Here is a 23,093-nt window from a genome sequence, read left to right as displayed (position 1 = left end):
CTTGATTGTCGTTGTCATCATAATAATCTTCCTTGCTATAATCATCGTCTTGTTCATCTTCGTGGTCATCATCGTCATCATCATTGTCGTCATTGTTGCCGTCATAATCATTGTCGACGTCGTCATTGTCATCATAGTCATCTTCCTCGTCATAATCGTCTTAATCATCATCGTGGTCATCGTCATCATTGTTGCCGTCATTATCATTGTGGCGTCATTATTGTTTTCATTGTCGTTGTCATCATAGTCATCTTCCTGGCCATAATCGTCGTCGTCTTCATCATGATCATCATCGTAGACGGCATCCTCCTCATCGTCGTCTTCATAGTCGTCATCAACATCGTCATCTTCACTATTTATGACAACTTGACTTGTGTAAACTTGACAATGTAGTCACTAAGGGCCGTATTCATTTTTAGCGCGGGTTTCCGGTGGATGATCAGCGTTTTTCGTATTCATAAACCAGTGTTAGCGATAGGATATGATTTGAATTCTGTACTAGTAACCAATGGATAGCCGGGGCTAGCTTAGTGCGCTCGTAGCGCGTGCTGCGAAATGTCTATGAATAGCACCCTAGCTCTGTGACGATTGCTTAACGATTGTTAACTGGTCTTGGATTCCTTTGTCTGATTTTCCAGTTTCCCTGAATTTGTGATGTTTGACTGCCGTACATTAACACCTCGAAGGGTTTCCTGAGTAATGTTGCTACTCGGAAAGTGTATGACGATGACTGCGAAAATAATATTTTTTAAATGTTTATGTAGTGCCGTACGTCATTTCTGTCTTTCATCTAGCGAGAATTAGCCTTCGTGGTAATTCAAATATTGAGAGAAATGTAGATTAAACGCTGTAGGCGTTTGTGGGAAGCAGTTCTCGTCGGCTTCCTCGCCGTGATTCATTCTGCGTTTCAACACAACTTAATGATGAAAAAGAAGCGCTGTTTTAAGCTATGCATTCCAACTAGTACGGGGCTTAAATGTGTTCCAACTCTGTGCAATCGATGTCGTCATAATCAGCATCGTCACCATCGTAATGCTGAAGTCTTCAGATTCGAGCGATGTTAAAGCCCTATCAGATTCTACAGAATGTGAGGTTGTGAATCGCGGTTACTTTCAGTTTAGCGTGCTTATTCACCACCACCACCACCACCACCACCACCACCACCACCACTACCGTCGTCGTCGTCGTCGTAATCTATATCATCAGTCATCGTCGTCCATTGATTCTGACTTTAGATTCGTCTTCAGAAATGTTGATTACTCCTATGCCGTATATTACTCTTGGCTTCTCCTGTAAAATTTGACTTTCTTCGTACATTTTATTTATATGTTTTTTTGTTGTTGTTGAAATGTGCTTCTTATTGAAAGTACTGGATGTCGTGTCTAATTTCGGTATTCTTAATTCTGTCTGCTTCATTCAACCTAACTTAGCCTAGAGATTTTGTATCTGCAACACTTATTGTGCTTGTATACTGTATCTTGAATCTTTAATACAGTGCTGAAAGAAATTCTAGCATATCATTCTCATTTTATTTCATTTCTTGTATTCCATAGATCTTACAGTGGCATTGAAGCTTTAAGATGTGGAATGTCAAGATATTATTTTATTGAAAACCTATGAAGCATGCGGTATAAATTTCTTTTGTTTTTGCTCAAAATATTGTTGCATAGTACCGTAGTTTATTGTAAACTTACGAAGAAATATGCTGCAATATTTTTGAACATAAAAATAAAATTGCATATTTATCCATAAGTTTGCAAGAAAATAAAATGCAGCAATTTCTTTGACGACTGTATATCCTACTCATAACCGTGAACCATAGAGTAGTATTGAAACCGCTATTTTCAGTATGTACAGGAATTAAAGTGTCTTATTTCCGGTTTCTGGTACACCTCAGTTAACTCTCAGTTACTTAACTGCACTGATAACTTTCATGAGTTTCTGGAAAGTTAAATGTTGATTTATCAGTGCCTGTAAGTAACAGTTGAGGTAACTTCAACTTCAGTATCTATTGTCGTTTATAGTTTTTTCACTAGTATTTTGTTAGTGATTTTTTTAGTTATATATAGTTAGGCGTCGACCTGGTTGGCGAGTTGGTATAGCGCTGGCCTTCTATGCCCAAGGTTGCGGGTTCGATCCCGGGCCAGGTCGATGGCATTTAAGTGTGCTTAAATGCGACAGGCTCATGTCAGTAGATTTACTGGCATGTCAAAGAACTCCTGTGGGACAAAATTCCGGCACATCCGGCGACGCTGATATAACCTCTGCAGTTGCGAGCGTCGTTAAATAAAACATAACATTTATAGTTAGGCCTACTTTTGTTTTCAGAAGTTTTCAGTAGTAATATGGCTAATAGGTACACAGTGAGCTCTGTACCAGTAGGTTCAAGGCTTTTTAATTAAAGAACCCTGTGATAAACGATAGTGTACATGTTAAATCGTAATATTATTAAAAAAAAACAATAATTGTTGGTATTAGGCGTGATCATCGAGGTAAATAATACTAGTGGAGAGAGGGCTAGATGTAACTTCTGCTACAAAATTGCAGCCGTCGTTAGCTGTGGTGGCTATGGCAGCCATATTGATAAATATGTAAAAATATTTTACATTCATCCATTGTCCATCTGAATGCTTTCATGTATTGAAATGGACTTTTCGGAGCTCAATAATTATTGTATTTATAAACATACATTATTATCGTAATATGTCATAGAAAGTAGAGCTTTTACCGTAAGTTACGTAAATAAAACTCCAAATTTTTTAAACTATACCGATAATATAGTGAATTAATTTATTTTAATCTATAATATTATTTAATATCAGTTATAGTTTACAAAACAGTAATGCAGTAGCGCCTTATGTCGGTACTTGTTCGAATCAGTACTAACAGCCAGATAACTACAAGCCGAGGCACAGTTACCAGTTGAGCCACAGATAACTATAAAGTTGACGATAACTGTTGTTTCGGAAACTCATTTTAAAAATATATGCACGTTAAATCGTAGATAACTCTGTATGTACAGAATGTCTTTCCAGAAACATATTAATTGATAATATATCAAATTGTTTTTCATAAGCTGCTGCCACCGCTTTTATTCTCTTTATTCTCTAGAAAAGTTTAAATTATTGTTTTCGTAAATTACTTAATCCAAAAATATTATTTAGTAATTTGTCTTAATTTCTTGCTATTATTACAAGGTCATCGACGTACAGTGATTTGAAAGAGTTTGAAATGGTTCCGTGAAATTACGGGAGCTTCGCTTTGTGTGCCATTAATTTGTTAATTGACTAACATATTTAAATTTTATAAGGAAGGAAATGGCGGGTTAATTCCTCCTTGAGTCCAGTCACTTAAAGATTTGTTCTTTCACGAGCATTAAAACTACTGAACGGGCTTGGGCTTTCCTTCTTTACTGACTGGAAGAGTCATCTATGGTATAACCACAGTCTACTATATACAGTCACGAAGCTTGAGTTTTGAGGGTGCTAGAAACAATAGACTGTGACGGTACTATTTTGCATTGCCTGTAATGAGGCGATATTAGCGATCCTAGTGGTGAGTAACTAGCTAATGTTTGCATATTTACTACGTATTGAGCTTCGCGACTGTATATACTAGACTGTGGTATAACCTTGTTGTAGATTTGAGAGCTTGTGGATGTTTTTGTAATATCTCGGGCAGAGACTAACATCAAGTTGACTCCAAGGTATGGGCGTCTAGCAGATATAGCTTTAACTGAGAGCATAACTCTGGCAGAATATGTAAACTCTGGAATATATTTGTAGGAAGTGGAATGTTTTCAGAGCATTGCTATTTTAATACACAGCAAGATACAAACGCCCACGCAACGCACTGAGTTCTTGTATAAGTTGTGCATCCATTTGTTAAACTCTACCAATGAAAGAGTAATCAAGTGTAAGATCCGATATTAAACAGACATTGTTTAAAATGAAGTTTGTAAGGGATATTGTTAATATTTTGATTTGCATATACTATGTGGCCCGGTGCACACTTTCAATTGAATTACCCCGCTTTAATTGGTGTGGGCAGACCGAATGTGTTGGATAGAGGGATGCCGTTTGTTTTAGACTTTTTAATCCGTTCAGTATTAATAACGTAATTTCCACCGAAGCTCAAAATAAATTAAAATGTTTAATTTCATTTCATAGCTTTGAATTGTTACTTACCAACTTGGATAATTTTAAAATATCATGTCATTCGCAGTGTATACTCGGTTTGAGACAAATTCTATGACGCTGAACTAGCAATTTCTACGAATTGTTAAATGCATGTTAATTGTCTACGTTTTTCTTCTTTTTATATCTTAGCTTAGTGAATGCAGTGCTATTAATTCTGTGATTTAAGATAGATCCTATCTTTGCCATCGGACACATTTCGAAGTAAGGCGAGAAATAATACCTGATAACGTATAGAACCTTCGAACAACGAAGTGTTATGGCAAGAGGATGAATTAGTGAATGATTGAATGGGTAAATGAATAAACGAGTGGGTTAATAAGTGAATAGTTGAGTCAGATTGTGATTGAATGAATAAATGGGTAAGAAAATCACTTAGTGAACGAGTGAGTGGGTAAGTGAATAATAGAATGAATGGATAAGTGAATGAGTCAGTGTCTGGTTGAATAAATAAATACGTAAGCGAATAAATTGAATTAGTGAGTAAGTGAATAAACGAGTGAATGGATAAGTTACTGCGAGCGTTAGAGTATGAATGAGTGAATAAATGGGTAAGAAAATGAATTAGTGAATGAATGGATAAATGAATAAATGAGTAAACTGGTAAGTGAATGAATAAGTCAGTGTGATTGAATGAATAAAGGGGTAAGTGAATGAATTAGTTAATGAATAAGTGAATGAGTAAGTAAATGGATAAATGAGTGAGCCATTGTGTAATTGAATGAATAAATTTGTAAATGAGTGAATGTGTGTGTGAATAAAACTAGTGACCCTATAATTGAATGAGTCGTTGTGGGATTGAATTAATAAATGGGTAAGTGATTATATTAGTGAATGAGTGAATGGCTGATTTAATAAACGAGTGAATATAACTCATTGAGTGAGTGTGTGATTGAACGAATAAATGGGTAAGTGAATGAGTGAGTGGGTAATTTTTCTAAACGAGTGAATGTATAACCGAATGAGTAAATCAGTGTGTGATTGGACGAATAAACGGGTAAGTGAATGAGTGAGTGGGTAATTTTTCTAAACGAGTGAATGTATAACCGAATGAGTAAATCAGTGTGTGATTGGACGAATAAACGGGTAAGTGAATGAGTGAGTGGGAATTTTTTCTAAACGAGTGAATGTATAATCGAATGAGTAAGTGTGTGATTGGACGAATAAATGGGTAAGTGAATGGGTGAGTGGGTAATTTTTCTAAACGAGTGAATGTATATTCGAATGAGTAAATCAGTGTGTGATTGGACGAATAAATGGGTAAGTGAATGAGTGAGTGGTTAATTTTTATAAACTAGTGAATGTATAACCGAATGAGTAAATCAGTGTGTGATTGGACGAATAAATGGGTAATGAATGGGTGAGTGTGTAATTTTTATAAACTAGTGAATGTATAACCGAATGAGTAAGTCAGTGTGTGATTGGACGAATAAATGGGTAAGTGAATGGGTGAGTGGGTAATTTTTATAAACTAGTAAATGTATAACCGAATGAGTAAGTCAGTGTGTGATTGGACGAATAAATGGGTAAGTGAATGAGTGAGTAAATAATTTCACAAACGAGTGAATGTAATGGAATGAGTGATTGTGTTGTAATACGAATAAACGGGTAAATGAATGGATGAGTGGATAATTTCATAAACGAGTGATTGTATAATTGACTGAGTGAGTCAGTGATTTGACGAATAAATGGGTAAGTGAATGAACTAATGAATGAGTGAGTGACTGGCTAAGTGAATGGATGAGATAGTGGGTAAGTGAATAAGCGAGTTGATAAGTGAATGAGTTTCAGCATCTTGTTTATTAATTTGACGAGTAAATATTGTTTTAACTGCCTATAATATTTCGCATTAATCGTTTGTGGTGTGTCGAATTACTGCGCCAAGTGTCACCGATAGCAAGCCGTTTCTTTACAATCTGTTCTCCTAGTATAAACATTTCACGTTGGAAATTCTTCTTTAATATGTGTTCCGAGAGACTGGGAAGGTTTCGTTCAAAATGATTTATCGATCCGAGGAATTAAGCCTTCAGAAGTCTTATTAGGTGCCTGCAAGTTCTACAGTATTGGCGTGATTGTCTTTTTTTTTTTAATCTGAAGTAGGTTTGCGAAGTTTACTGTGTCGCTAGCTGTCACTCAGTCGCGTGGAACCGATATTGTAACTTTTAATTCCACGTGTAAGTATGAACGTAGTGAAGACCGATACAAGATGACTGTATTATAGTTACATTGACTTTCAAATGAAGCATCTGTATGTTTCATAATTTACATTTGCTCCGGGGATAGATAAAATTATGCAAATATTAATTCAATGTAATTAAAGCGTAAATGAATTCATACCCAGAAAGTAGATGACACACAATTTTATGTCGTTTGTAATTGCGAGTTATATGACACTAGCTAATCGAAATTTTGGCACTGGTATTTTAAATTTCGAAATGTATTCGCTTTGTATTCCACACGACACGGATCGCAGTCATTAAAATTGTGTACCGGGTATGTACAAAGTTACGCCAGATTTCTTTTCATGCAAAGATACACCATGTACAAGGATTAGTATTATTATTAGTAATATTATTATTTTGTGGAGCTATAGTTGAGTGTGAGTAGAATTACTTTATCATGGTTATGGTTACAGTTCGTTTGAGGTACCCATGGTATTGGAACATGTAAATAAATAATATTTCTTTCATTCAGAATCGGCGGTAACTTTTTCCATACTCGGTATATAAAAGATGGAAAGAAATGCTCAATCTAACGTTCATATTGCATAGATAAAATAATAAGGTGAAATGAGCCACGTATGAATACTGTCCCGCGCCGTGGCGTCGTGGTCTAAGGCATCTTGCCTATGACTCGCGTTACGGAATGCGCGCTGGTTCGAGTCCTCATGGGGGAAGAAATTTTCTCATGAAATTTCGGCCAGTGTAAGGGACCGGTGCCCACCCAGCATCGTGATGTACTTGGGGAGCTACGATAGGTAGCGAAATCCGGTTGCGAATGCCAGCTATAACGGCTGGGAGGATCATCGTGCTAACCACACGATACCTCCATTCTGGTTGGGTGATCGTCCACCTCTGCTTCGGCATGTGGCCGTGAGGCCAGCAGCCGGCTGGTCGGTCTAGGCCCTTCACGGGCTGTAGTGCCATCAATTATTATATGGATTATATTATTTTTACCTAAAAATTTCACTGTACAATTTTGCTACATGAAACCTATTAGGAATGAGACCTAAAAGTCAATTTAACGGAATGAAGTACATATCGCTAGGTCTATTAATGACATGAGTAGAAAACCTCATTTTACACAATAGGAGCTGGTACTTACTCATCCCAGGAGATATTAGCGGACTTAAGATTGACACTGAAGGTATGAAACGTTATTTCCTCCTCGTATTTCGTAGGATGTCAGTATTATTCATTGTGTTTAGGACATGATCATATTGACTTCTAAGTACACTTTATCTAGAGTTTAATAGATTTAAAAGAAATGCGTTTCGTTCTAGTTGCTCTCCCAAGTATCAGAAATACCAAGACTCTTCAGGGATTTATATCCGAGTACTTAGTAGAAAGGAAAAAGATTAGAAACGAAGACGTAGGAAGAAAAGTTTGGAGAGAAATAATTTTAAGGAAGTTGAGCGTATTTTTGTAGGTGGAAGTGCTTAAAAATGTCAACTTCGATTTCTCGCGTTTGTTAAATTTGGGGATATATTGTGTTCTGAGTACTTAAAATAAAAAAAGACTCTAAATTAAGATCTGAAAAGCTTAGCAGAACGGAAAAGACGCTCGGAGCGATATGACAAAAACTTGTTGAAACTAAATTTGTCTGTCTTCAGTAACTGTTGTACTTCTTGCTCTTAAGAAAAGAAAGTTCGACTTGAAATTCATATTAAGCTTATGCAATACAAGGATCTGGGATGTATGCGACGGAAACGAAAGAGAAAATAAGTTGCCTCTCGCTATCGAGCAATTCTCGTACTGCCGTAAATTTCACGGTCGGCTGGATGTCGGTTATATCAAAGGCATGCGAAAGGTAGGTTCATTTATTGCATTACTGGTTTGCATAAATTAAGGGACTATTTTACAGCGATAAAAACCTATATTCAGCTCGTTTCTTGGGAACAAAGTTTTATCAGACGAAAGTATCCAGCGAAATTAAACTTAATGTTGAGCTAGACTTTTGACTTAGAGATGTACAATTTTGTGCCAGACTGTGCAAAACTGGCAGATGTAAGATGACGTCAACCATCCCGTTGACAACCTTATATTAAGTGTAAGAAAATGGTTTGAGTTTTCAGAACAAAGATATGGTATAACATAAAATAACTTTGTATGTATATAGCCTATTTTCAGATTATATTCAATCTCTATCAAGTTATTAAGGATGCTTAATTCACTACATTATCCAAATAGTTGATAAGCATATCATGTCATGGGTCTAAATTATGCAAAGCATTTTAGGGTGTCCTCGAAAATGAAACATGAGCTTTAAAGGGTCAATGATATTCAAAATGATACTCGGGAGGAAATTAAACACAGAATAAATATGGGAAATACCTGTTATTATTCGGTTGAGAAACTTTTATCATCCAGTCTGCTGTCGAAAAATCTGAAAGTTAGAATTTATAAAACAGTTATATTACGGTTGTTCTGTATGGTTGTGAAACTTGGACTCTCACTTCGAGAGAGGAACAGAGATTAAAGGTATTTGAGAATAAGGTGCTTAGGAAAACATTTGGGGCTAAGAGGGATGAAGTTACAGGAGAATGGAGAAAGTTACACAACACAAAACTGCACGCATTGTATTCTTCACCTGACATAATTAGGAACATTAAGTCCAGACGTTTGAGATAGCACGTATGGGCGAATCCAGAAATGCATATAGAGTGTTAATTGGGAGGCCGGAGGGAAAAAGACCTTTAGGGAGGCCGAGACATAGATGGGAAGATAATATTAAAATGGATTTGAGGGAGGTGGGATATGATGATAGAGAATGGATTAATCTTGCTCAGGATAGGGACCAATGGCGGGCTTATGTGAGGGCGGCAATGAACCTCCGGGTTCCTTAAAAGCCAGTAAGTAAGTATGATATTCAAAATGTTGGAAAGTTCTGCCCTGGGATATTATGTGATGATAGAAAATCGCTACAATGAGATACTCTACGTAGGTACTTACAGGTTATGGCTGTGGTACAGTGGCGTAACTACTCGTAGAAGCGTGGAGGGTCCTGCTAGTGTTTTAAGGTGGGATCCCATCACTTTTGGGTACTACAAAGTGACGCCCTTACGTGTTTTATGATATCTGATTAGGTAACACACATATTAGAAATACGTAACTAAATACAATTTATAGGCTATACAAAATAGACCTAGTTACATTTTATAAAACAATGTATGTATAACATTTTATACCTTAAAATTCGTTCCTTCTTGCTATGACCTCGGCAAAGTTATCTATTACTTCTTCGAAGTCCAGCTTCCTAGCCACGGACTGCTAAATGGATAGAAGTGCTAAGCCTTTCACACGTCTGGATTTAATGTTCCTAATTATGTCAGGTGAAGAATACAATACGTGCAGTTCTGCGTTGTGTAACTTTCTCCATTCTCCTGTAACTTCATCCCTTTTAGCCCCAAATATTTTCCTAAGCACCTTATTCTCAAATACCCTTAACCTATGTTCCTCTCTCAAAGTAAGAGTCCAAGTTTCACAACATAATAATAATAATAATAATAATAATAAACAATAACAATAATGGGGGAGCCCTCTTCACCTTGTGAACTTTAGGACGTTTATCAGTCCAGTCACTCTGTAGCTATGCCCCTGCTCTGAGGTACTTGAAGGAGTTTGTGTTAACTTATCATTGATGTTGTAGATATGTACTGGAATTAAACTGAGTAATATTTTTGTCCTAACTGCTTTTAATAGAAACATGATCCGGAATCCAGCGCCGTATGTTATTTGCTCTGCATTTCAAAATACGGTAATACGATAATACGCTTGTGAATTGGAATAAACATCGCAGTACGCTGTTACAGATAGAGAATTTTGCTTTCAATGGCGTTCCGATGAAGGAAAGTTCGAGTTTCGCTATTGTGTACTAGATATTGAATACTGCTGCAGACAAGAAAAAAGAATGTCTTAGATTTCATTATACAGCAGACTGATAGAACGGCACCTAGCGTAAAGTCTTCGAGCCTTGTTCATCGTCATCATTAGGGACCGGATCTTTAGGTTTATAAGAAGTCCATTTTAGGTTATTGGAATAGATGAAATAGCTTTTTTTTTTTAGGTTTTATTTCCAAACTATGAAAGAAGTCGCTGAAAATTGTCTGTTTGTTAAAAATGTAGCCTTACAGTCAATTTTAAATAACATAACTTTTCCCTCGGTGTTAAAGATGGAATCATTTTCAATCCAGTGTCGTAATGAATGTGATTTCACTTGTTTTGGCATAGCTTAACAAAACACAAATGTTAACACCAGAAGCATCAGATTAAGACAGACTGCACAGAGACCTGAGAAAAGTTCACAGCTCATACCGGCACACGCAAGATCACAGTCTTATATCAGGGAACAGGCCTGAAAACTTAATGAATTTCAACAATGCGACTTTTTCGCAGTTCATTCACCTCAGGAGAAAATTCAGTCACTTCATACCCTTCTGCTGGCACGTGATATCTGCGATCAATGGAAATTCCAAAATACGTGGAAATCCAGTCAGTGCCCTTGAGAGGGTAAAGCCTCTGAAGGACGGCTCGCTGTATAGTGAGGATCACGTAAGAGCATTGTCGTCTCTTCAGTGTTGCCAACTAATACCAGATATCACCAAAGAAGGTAAAATCACAATGCCATGTATAATAATAATAATAATAATAATAATAATAATAATAATAATAATAATAATAATAATAATAACAATAATGATAATAATAATGATAGTAATAATAATAGTAATAATAATAATATAATAATAATAATAATAATAATATACTATTAACAATAACGATTTAGTGCTTATTTACTACATCTCATCTTTATGATGCGAGGTGGTTTCTAAATGGTTCAGTATATGTGAAAGAGTAGGCCTATGTTTTGTTCCTGGAACTCTCGCACATTATGTTGGAAATTAGTAGATTAATATGATCTAACATTAAAATGTGTTTTGTCTGACAACATGATATTCATTGCTTTGACTAATCAGTTTACGATTCACGAGACTTAATCTAAAAATGTATTTTGTTTTATCACGTGAAATGATTAGTACAATCTGTACGTGCTGTGTATTAAGATTTAAATGAATGAATGAATGAATAATTAAATAAATAAATAATTTTTTTAATCAATGGCGGGTACTTGACTTCATCCATATGAAGCCAGTTATGTAGACCTAATTTACCTACCGAGTCGTTGCCCAGGGTGCGCCATAGGAGGCTGGTCTGCACTACACCCGCAATGAGATGATTATGGAGATTTGTTGGGATGCCACAGGGGAACCGGAGAAAACCCCTGTGGATCTTTAAAAGTATTATTTTCATAATATACTATCGTGCAAAAATACTGTACAATACACGTTTGTGAAGTGCATTACAAAACCTCGAAACTGAAAAACTCAGCCTGCTCGTTTTTCAAACTTTTCCTCGATTTTATAAAAATCACTTCCCAACCTTGTATCGTAATATACTATTCTGCATCTATGTATGGAGGAACTGCGTTCACGCGCTTAATATAACACCGAATTCTGATTGAGAATATTTTAATTGCTCAGTGTGAGATAAACATTGAAAGTTTTGAAGCCAATACTCTCACTTCCTATTGCTTGGAGATTTAAATTCAAATTTGGCCGATCTCTTTTGTACAGACCGTATGTTTATGGACATGAGAGTGTAAATAAACGTTAGTACGCCGTTGTAGGGGAAACATTTATGAAACACATTTTTAATCAGTGGTCAAGTTGCAAAATATCCGTAGAAAAAATAAATCAGGTAAGAGAAAGTGCCATAAAATTTGTAAAAAGTATTAAGCACGGATAAAATGTAATATAGTGTAATAGTTTCGAACCAGATAGGAAATACCCGTGGCCCACTCGGGAAAAGAAATTTAGGAAGAAAATTGCAACATTATTTTGAATGGAAAGTGACCAATTTTCTTAATGACAGGATGAAGGAATCTTACCGAGCGGGATGCACAGTGATAATGCACTGGAGTCGGATTTGGGAGGCCCCGGTTAAGATCCCAGGTGTTGGCTAATTTGGTGGAGGTTTTTTCTGTGATTATACTCGACTGTAACTAATTTTCAGGAATCCCGGATTGGACCCCAATTACCACGAAATAATAGTCATAGTACAACAGCAACAAGCATCCCCAACAGTAAACTACAGGCAAGTCACAATATGACCTTGAATTAAAGCTACCATAAACAAAAAATACCATGCACATTAAATTAAGCTGCATGTACATGCGATCTCACGTAATATTAGATATTTATTTTGGGTATTTGGAGGCTTTGCTGTGTCGACTTTAAAACTAATGAGGATATGAGATGGCATGATGATAAATGAATAAAGTGGCCGAGAGGACGTTTGTCACATACCACATGTTCGCTCAGCAGTGACGTGTCTTGCGGATTTTTAGGAATGTGTCAACATGTACCCATATCAGTTGTAGCTTTTAGTTTCAAACATATTTCAGCTATTCATCTCTGTCTCTAAGGAAATCGGAAATCTTTGTAATAGGCTTATAACACAACGAGCTCTTTAACTAATTATGAACATATTGGAATAAATGGTGAGGACGATGAGAGCATCGTGGTTGGTGGTCGAGAAAATAATACGATGCTGTACTTTCATACACTTATGTGCACTCGTCAGAGGAATTATAATTTGAAAAAGAAAAGATAGAGAAAAAGGATAGGCCTATTCCAGAATAACATTCACTCTGATCCTTTTGAATACCACCTTAAACCCATTCGACTCTCCATGATTTGAATTCCTAATTGTCATAGACAAGAAGTGCGAAACTAAGCCATTTATTTTACACAAAGCGAATCAAAGAGTTGTAACATCTATAAAAAGAAGCTGATTGATAAATAATAATAATAGTAATAATAATAATAATAATAATAATAATAATAATTTATTTATTTATTTAATCTGGCAGAGCTAAGGCCAGTAGGCCTTCTCTTCCGCCCAGCCAGACTCTAATTCTAATTAAATACAATTGCTTACAGAGTTATTATATTAATATCTAGACCATAAAACAACATGAAAGTAAATAATGAAAGTTGGATAAGTAATGTTAGTGTGACAATAATAAACATTGGTAAGAAATAGTTATGATAATAATAATAATAATAATAATAATAATAATAATAATAATAATAGTAATAATAATAATAATAATAATAATGTGATATATATATAACCATTAAACATTGAGAAGCCTGAAACAGCTATTATTGTTAACAAGAATTGTTAGAAAGATAAACGACAGCTTTATGGAGTGGCGAATTGAAGTGGAATGAAGTTTCCTAAAAGCGCGTAAAGTTTAGTAGTTAAGATTACAAGAGGCTCGGTACTGTAAACATGGCTAGTCACGCCCACTTCATCTCGGCTTCGTATAGTAATATCTATCAGTCATGCTCCCAATCCATATTTATGCACACACCGCCTCTGCAATGCATATCATTCGAGTGTGATGGCAAAAAAACAAGCACAAAAAATTTCCAATTAAAATTAGTAGGCCTATATTGTGGCGCAAATATAATGTCATCAATAATATCTGAATCAGAACTTTTTTTATCCGTTGAGGGTTTTCATAGTCTTGTGTGTCTGCTCTGGAGCAAACCTGACAATACGCCAACGCAGCATGGTTTATATGGCCAGTTTGGTCAAGTGGCGTAAGTAAAAATAACCTCGTTTTGAGAGAAATAGGGTTTTGTGTTCGTTACATTTTATAAAAATTCTATTAACACTAGTGGCTTGTGCAGCAATTGCTGCAAACTAAGTCCATAAAAAGTTCAACTAAAAATTGTTCAGATTTATTTTCAATGAAGAATACCAGACATTTTGATAGTTATTTGCTTCCATAATAGTGAAACATACTCCCTCTGAATGTTTTTCTTTTCTTTTGCCAAATACTTTTCCTTGAAACTATCCGTATTCAGTTCTTGATTTTCAATGCGAAATCGCCAGTGACAATGTCAGCATGATCAGTGGGTTTTTCATGTGGGAGTAATGCAGTAGCTATTTCGGGTCATTGCGGATTGTATGTGAAAGTTAAGAAAATGTAAGGTTTGTCATGCTTTGAACAAAGAACTTAGCATCTTGGTATAGCTGCTGCATGTTTCGTGAACTACCCTGAAATGTAGAGGGCAGAATCACTTTTTCCCACTAAGAGATCTTGCTGAGGTGATGAAGAGACTACAAAATCTTGTAGGCCTCTTATTTTATCAATAAGTAATACCTTTTGGTCTTTTCTTATGAATTGTAATTTTTTGCGCTTCTTCCAGACAATACTGATGTATCAAATACTGCTGGATTAATTTGTGTAACAATGAATGTTATTTCGTATATTTTCTGTAATATAGGCTGTTGTGAGGAATTTATTGCTGAGATGTGAAAAATGAGGCGAATGATATGTCAGAGTTGTAGAATCTTATATGCGGACTAAATAAAATTGTCCATCGTAAATCGTTAGCAGTTTCAGTGTTTCATTTGTTGCTGGTATCTGGAAATAAACTTACTCATCACGGTAGCAAGAAGTGAAATGGCATGCTATTTTCCCTACAACAGAATATGCTTGGCAGCGATCACAAATCTAATCAATTAAACCAAAGAAATATGATATACATTTTGATGTAGTTTAAAGACGCAGCTAAAATAGGAAGCATGACTCAATTACTACCAAGGAAAGTTAAAGAACCAGACATATAAATATCTATATCACACTGCCATTACATATATGAAAAGGACCCACACCACTTGATTAATAATTGTAAAAGTATTTCATTTTTAATAACAATATTGTTACCTTACATAAGTTTTATAGTTTTCAGTAACATAAGTTTATATAGGCCTATAGCCGTTACTCAGTAAATTATAGAAATGAAGATCTAATATAAAATATTCTTTCTCTGCGTCTACTTACATAAAGCCCCAAAAGGTTTCACTTTCATATATCAGTATAGCATTATGTGTTGCATTAACTATAATAATATTTCATTTCTAATTCCAGTTCTTATCTATAGACTATAATGATAGCAATTATCAAAATTCTCCCTTATTTTCATATATGTATGTGCAATGTTTTGTGCGTGCGCGATTGTACCCTTTGCCTATATAGGCCTACGCTTTCGGTGATCAAATTTTTGGTCAACGTATTTTAACGTTTTATTGTTCACACCGCCTGCTTGAACACTTCCGGTGGCTGCTTATAGGCCTATGCCTGCTCGTAAGACCATTCTAATAATGCTTTCGCTGAAATGGTAGGTGGCAGCACCAAATATACTATGGTCTTCGTCAGTTTTTTAAGAACAAAAATAATATCTTAACCTTACAAGTTTCATAAAATGTCCTACAAGTAGTTAATTCGCAATTTTAACTTGAAAACTGTTTTTAATTCTGTCACATAACAGTATTTTTTGTAACTGAGAAACTTATTGAATAGAAAGAAATTGTCGCTAGATGGCAGCTCCTAAGGTCAGTGAAATCGCTTGTGGATATAGACATAATATATAGGTTATGTTACATGTTTGATCATTGAATGAAGATGTAGTATAAGCAGCCATCGTATGCATGGATGCGTGCGAGCAGGCAGTGATTGTTCAGAAGGGAAGATATGGGTTATTTCTGGATTATTTAGACATTATTCCACCAAAGGAATATGAAACTTGTTACCATTGGCATTCTTATATCGGAAAACACAGTTTATTGTACGAAGATTAAAATCTGTTTAGGTTATGTGGTTTTTAGTATATATAGCTATTGTTATGTTTCTTTCAGAAGACATTGTCTGGTCAGCTACGGAAACAAAGTCCATTCGCAATACAAACGTTAACATTAATACGAGGACACGAACGTTACAGTAACAGTAACAGTTCAGTCACAATTCACAATAAAAACTTGACGTTACCATAAGGTCATGAAATAGAGTATATCCGTAAACAGTAAACAGATGACTGCAAACAACAACAATCACTGACGTTACCGCAAACGAAAAGCTTGAAGTTTGCAAGCTTCTGCGTTCACGTTTTCGTTTACGAAAATAATTGTGAATGGTAACATTAAATAACTTGACTGCAAGCTTTGGCGTTCATGCGTTTGGGTTTACTTTTGGTGATCATTTACAGTCTTCGCGACTTCCTAGACTGTAGCCTGACCATACTTTATGATAGGACTATTTCCGCGATCGACGAAACGTAAATACTTAGAAAAAATTCCCAACTTGATCAGACTTAGTGATGACTGTGGGTTGTATATTGAAATGCACTTAGTTATACTTGATGAAAACAACAGCAATAATAAAACACTCACATTACGTCACTGGTGTGGTTAAACACTATGTGCTTATTTCCATAATTAAAATACATCAACACAACAGTACTGAAACATGTTCCTAACAACTATAATCTTTTAAAAGTCAAATTACTGTAAATCAGTGGTGTGATAAAATGTTTTATGTTCGACCATGCCGAAATGTAGTAATTATACACCTGGTAGCAGCCCTTTAATTGACCTTATTAAAGTACACCTATTCATTAAAGTTCAGTTCTTCAACCAATCAGAATACGCCATTGTAACGATATGAAAGCGCAAGTATCGATTATTCTCGGATATGCAAACGAGAGACAACTAGCGAAACGTCACGGAGGCTGTAAATCCAATACTGTCGCAGAAGGTTATGTTTTGTCACTATTATAATTAGCGTTAATTGTAAGTAATATTCAAATAAATTCAATTTGTCATCTCATTTTTCAATGTCGAATTCAATTTCAAGGTTATATCAAGATTAATGTTTATATTACTCTCTAGATTATATCAAAGTCGTCGATTTTGTTTCTCGGAAAAATTCAATACTTTCGCGTCTGCGCACACCTCACAATTTATGAGGTAGGCTATTGCACAAGGTCAGTTCCGTTCCTCACTCACATAAGAATAACATGAATACTTATGAATAATTTCAAGTTAGAAATATGGTCGAGCATAAAAAGTCGTATGAAACTTGCCTATAATGGTAATTAAGACGCTCGTATGAAAATTATGAAACTCGCTTGTGCTCGTTTCATAAACATACTCGCATCTTAATTACTACCATTATAGGCTCGTTGCATAATGTAATATTGTGCTTGTTTCCATTATAAAACATAAATACACGAATGCTAAACACACCGAGAATTAGTGTTTACATTTTTCTTTGTTGTTAAAATCCATTTTTTTTTTCACATGGAAATAAATCTGTAAGTTCAATCTTCATGAACTTTTTGAATTCCTTTGCAATCACATCGTATTTCCTAAAAGAGGTGGAAATGAAAGATTATTCGCACTCCTTATTTTGATACAGGTTTCAGCTTACAGCTCTACCGAAACACTTACAAACATTTACTGTAAGTTACACATTTGGGTGACTTGTGGGGAAGTCTTTATTCAGTCTCGTAAGAAATGATTCTGACAATTGCTAAGAGTTTTCACGATAATTAGGGACCGTATTGTTTGGTGAAATAAAGTGAGTGATTTCGTTGATAAACCTGATACTATTTTTGTGGGTATTTCGTGAAATGAATTGTCAATTAATTGTATAGGGTGGGACATGGGAACCAAGTGTTTTTTAAATGGCTTGTACTCGGTCATTATGCAAGGGAGAGACGTGCGGCATGTGACAGTCCATTCCGTGGCTCATAGCATTTCACCTGCAGTCGGCATCATGGAGCAGTGGACGCATGTTTGCGTATGATTGTTTTGTTAGAAATGGCGAGTCGGTGACCTCGATACGGCGTGAGTTTTGCTACAGATTCAATATTAATCGCAATGATACTGTTCCCGTGCGTGACACAATCTTATGTTGGGTTAAAAAATATAAAAAAAAAAGGCGCAATACTGAAGAATAAATCGCCCGGCCCCCCAACACAGAGTGCGTACTCCATAAAATTTTCAGTCAGATAAGCGATACTGCGCAGCCCAGGCCACTCAGCAATCGTATGGTAAGACGGATTTTGCATGGCGATTTACATTTACACCCATACAAGATAGGTGGTTTCAGCAAGATGGGGCCACGGCGCATATCTCCAGAGCGTCAATGGCAGTTCTTTGCCTCTTGTTTTCCAATCGTCTCATTTCGAGATTTGGTGATGTTCCATGGCTCCCCAGGTCCCCTGACCTGTCCACGTGATTTTTATCTATGTGAGTACCTAAAGGCACGTGTTTACGAGGATAAGCCCCGAATATTCGATGAATAAAGGACACAGTACGTCAACACATCACCCAAATGAACAGAGATCCCCTGGAAAGTATAGAGGTGAATTTTCTTCAACGCCTTAAACAATGCGTCAACACAGACGGACATCGCATGCCAGATTAATTTTCCGCTCATAATTGAAATGGTATGTTCTCTCAAACGTTGTTCTACGAATAAAATGTGTTGAAAACAAAAACTAACTGTTTTATGATTATTTTAAAAACACTTGGTTCCTATGCCCCACTCTGTATTATGTTAAGTTTAGCATAAAACTTTTTGTTAGCCTACCTTTTTCTTCCTTCTTACACATACAATGTAATCATCACCAAACTATAAACCCTACATGACTTCTACATTGTCTACACCAAGATTTGTGCGACAGTCAGTGAGTATTTTCGTGTATACAGGAAAGCCTCTGTCACCGTCCACATTAGATGTAGAGAATCTTGTATGTATGTTACATACAATATTCTTCAATATTTGCTGTAGTCGACTACAGAAATCGATCTTTTCGATAACCATAGAGAGAGTCAAAGTGAATGTGCACAATATCCGTAGAGAAAATTGGGAAATATTGGCGTTACCAAGCTATTCACAGATTAACTAAAACAAAAGTCACAAACATGTTTTTAAACAACGTTGAATAAAATTTTGGTACATATTTCGTAATTTTTGCGGTAGAGCGGGTGTATTTCGTAGTTGAGATATTTCGCACAGTGATCCAAATTTTGCGTTATGTTGCGAGTTTGTTTTGATGTTTTAGTTACTATCTAGAAGGGTAAATGTAACAAAGAAAGCGCCACCGACGGAGCTCGCTCGGCTAAGACGCTTGCCTACCGATCCGGAGTTACGCTCGTGCGCGGGTTCGATTCCCGCTTAGGCTGATTACCTGATTGAGTTTGTTCCGAAGTTTTCCTCAACCGTAAGGCAAATGTCAGGTAATCTATGGCGAATCCTCGGCCTCATCTCGTCAAATACCATGTCGCTATCACCAATCCCATCGATGCTAAATAACATCGTAGTTAATACAGCGTCGTTAAATAAAGTAAAAGGAAAACAAACAAAGTAGCAGTGGAAAATTCGCACTTATCGCTATTACAATAAAATACGGTTTGGACATTATTTTTACCTCCCCGATTATCAACATCACAGAATTCCTAGGAGTTTACGTCCGTCACTTATTTAATAATATGGTACAACATGGAAAACATCGAAGTGTTTAGATGCGTTATCCTTACAGAGAAAATAGTAATATGCGTTACAAGAGCGGTATGTTGAAGTTTTCATGTTCGAGGAAAAGTTTGAAAAAGCGAAACGTAGTTGAGCTTTTTTAATTTCCGAGAATTGAAAGAAAACATACCGCTCGTGTATCGTACATTATTTTGTGCGAAGATCGTTTATTACATACCTGAAAGAGGAATTTCTAATTAGTTGCAGTGGAATCTCCATCTTGGTTTCTGTTCAATGACGGCAATTTTGGAAAACAAAAATATCTATCTTCAACATTGCTGCTTTAAAATGTTTTCTGTGTTTAATATACTCCAGCAGGCCGTGATATTCGTCTGTCTTCCCCCCCCCCCCAGTCTATAAATGCGAACTTAAAACAGACGGCTTCCTTAATGTTACATGCATCACGAAATGCAGTAACTTTAGTGGAGTTGTAGAGTTTACTTAATTTTTGCAAATATTTAAAAACAATAATTAACAGTGCAATTTAGGTGAAATTGCAGTGGTAAGTTTCCAATTTATAATTATTACTATATTGAACGTCTCTAAAAATAATATGTTAAAAGCCTAAAGCAGTAAAATCAATATGTCACTTAAGCGGTAAGAAGAGGGAAATTGTTATGTGTGTTAGGTTGGGAATACTATGTGGAATATTAGATTTACCGCGGATTGGTTTTGTGCGGAAACTAAGCAAATACGCACGACCTCGCACAATAGTAATATACGTTACAAGAGCGGTATGTTGACGTTTTCATGTCCCAGGAAAATATTGAAAAAGCGAAACGTCGTTGAGCTTTTTTAATTTCCGAGAACATGAAAACAAACATACCGCTCGTGTATCGTACATTATTTTGTGCGAAGATCGTTTATTACATACCTGAAAGACGAATTTCTAATTAGTTGCACTGAAATCTCCATGTTGGTTTCTGTTTAATGACGGCAACTTCGGAAAACCAAAATATCTTTCTTTAACATTGTTGCTGTAAAATGTTTTCTGTGTTTACTATACTCCAGCAGGCCGTGATATACGTCTGTCTTTTTTTCCCCCCAGTCTATAAATGCGAACTTAAAACAAACGGAAAGCTTATGTAATGATTTATTTTTCATTTTAATATTTTAACAATATTATTTATATAACATATTGTAGTAATAACATCCGCATCTGGAATCTTGCTGATTTTTTCACGGCTTCCTTAATGTTATTTGTATCAGGAATGCAATAAGTTTCGTGGAGTAGTAGAGTTTACTTAATTTTTGCAAATATTTAAAAACAATAATTAACATTGCAATTTAGGTGAAATTGCAGTGGTAAGTTTCCAATTTATAATTATTACTATGTTAAACGTCTCTAAAAATAATAAGTTATGTTAAAGCCTAAAGCAGTAAAATGAATGTCGCGCTTAAGCGGTAAGAAGAGGGGAATTGTTATGTGTGTTACGTTGGGAATACTGAATGTGGTATTTCACACTTACCGCGTATTGGTTCTGTGCGGAAAACAAGCAAATACGCACGATCTCGCACAAAAGGAGACTATTTGCAACCAGCAAACACACAGACGACTGTGAAGCTCACCTGTACGTAGAGACGTACTCTTAGGACGTAGGAGGGCAGGTTTAGGCAGAGGAACACAGTGGAGACGACGAGCAACATCTTGGTCACTTTCGTCTGAGAGCCGGACGACCTGACGGAGTGCTGCGGCAGCCTGCAGTTGCTGTCGCGCCGGATGTGCGTGGACGTGAGGGTGAGCCCCCGACGGATGCGGGCCAGCTGCCACACCATGAGGCTGATCCACGCGTTCAGCGTCGCGATCATGAAGAAGGGCAAGATGAACGTGACCACGAAATCCACGTGGTTGATGACCAAGGCCAACTCCGTGTACTGCGGGTTCAGGTCGCAGATGGGCTTGTCGTCGTGCGTCTTTATCTGGGCTAGCCAGATGCTGGGGACGTACAGTATCAAGGCCAGTACCGTCAGGCTCGCGAGCACGATCTTGGCTCGGGCGACAGTGCACATGGACGGCCGCCGGAGCGGGTACCGTACTGCGATAAAGCGCTCGACTGTGAACGCCACGACGAACCATGCACTGAGGAAACTGCACACGAAAGTCAGGTAGATGTTCATCTCACATAAGCCGGAGGTGTTGAATAGGGACACACCGAACGAGTTTAGCCACGTCGCAAATAGGGAGATGAGGAATCCTGTGTCACTTACGGCTAGGGCTGCTAAATAGAAGCTTGAGGATAACTTCTTTAGCTTTGTCGTGAAGAAGACGAGCACCGAAATACAGTTTCCTACTGTTCCTAACGCTATGACAATGAAAGTATAATACAGTTCAATTCCTTCGACCACGTATCGCCATCCGGGGTCGATGTCAGTATCGTTGGTCCCATTTCCGAAAGATATGTTTATGTTTTCCAGCATAATTACCGCTCTACTATGCTTGATAATGAATATTAGATCACTAGAACACGCGACTGATATCTTCTATTCATGATACTAGTCGGTAGATTTATTGCCGATATAGTCTTCGCGCTTGTACTTAAAATTATTCAATTCTGTCACCATTCATTAACATTGTGGCCGAGATTGTTAAATATAAAGATTAAATTTGAAATTTTAATTTATAATCACATATAATCTGCGTTAACGTTTGTATTCGAACGGTACTTTGTTGCTCGTTGCTGTATACGTAATAACAATCAACAGGTAGGCTGCAGTTGTGAACGTGACTTTATTGGACAAGCACGTGAGGAAGCCGGAACGGTCTTTCATCTGCCCCTTACTCTCATCTGAATAGACCCATCTGAGGAAGATAACTTCACTATCGGGCAATAGAACTGCCGACTGTTGACCGCTGAAATCGCCGTGACAGAACTGGCGGCCGCGATCGTTGGCCATGTGATGCGAAGGAGCGAGCCGGCGCAGTGCGTCGCGCGCACAGACGCCGTGAGATGAACCTCGCCCCCTCTTTAACATGTGTGAATCGAATGTGTAATAAGGCACAGAGCAACGTGGGCTGTTTCAGAAGCAATGGATAAATGTAATTGCTGTGGATAATTGATCCCTTCATTACGACTCGATCGCAACGACCGCGACCATTTAACATCCATCCCTGGCCGGATAAATGGGATGTGACCTGGTGCATTGTCACACATATACATTTTCTTGTCTCCTGCTATCTTACTGTCACACCTTTCAAATATTTTTTTAATAGTAATATACGTTACA

The 23,093-nt window shown here is 36.7% G+C and overlaps 2 protein-coding genes across 9 annotated transcripts in view; one reads left to right on the top strand and one right to left on the bottom strand.

Annotated features, from left to right (window-relative positions):
- The window catches only part of CNMaR (CNMamide Receptor), a 97,935-nt gene extending 74,961 nt beyond the window's left edge, over nucleotides 1-22,974 (bottom strand). For both annotated transcript variants that reach the window (XM_069813820.1, XM_069813818.1), the window contains exon 1: nucleotides 21,438-22,974. In XM_069813820.1, coding sequence (XP_069669921.1) covers nucleotides 21,438-22,286 — 849 coding nt within the window. In that variant the 5' untranslated portion in view covers nucleotides 22,287-22,974. The remainder of the gene's footprint in view (nucleotides 1-21,437) is intronic.
- fry (Protein furry) overlaps nucleotides 1-23,093 on the top strand; it is a 719,047-nt gene that overhangs the window by 356,153 nt on the left and 339,801 nt on the right. The gene's annotated exons all lie outside the window — the stretch shown is intronic.

This window comes from Periplaneta americana, chromosome 16 (assembly GCF_040183065.1).
Source record: "Periplaneta americana isolate PAMFEO1 chromosome 16, P.americana_PAMFEO1_priV1, whole genome shotgun sequence".
NCBI lineage: Eukaryota > Metazoa > Arthropoda > Insecta > Blattodea > Blattidae > Periplaneta > Periplaneta americana.
Note: the sequence above shows the minus strand (reverse complement) of the source record. Positions and strands in the feature narration are given on the sequence as shown.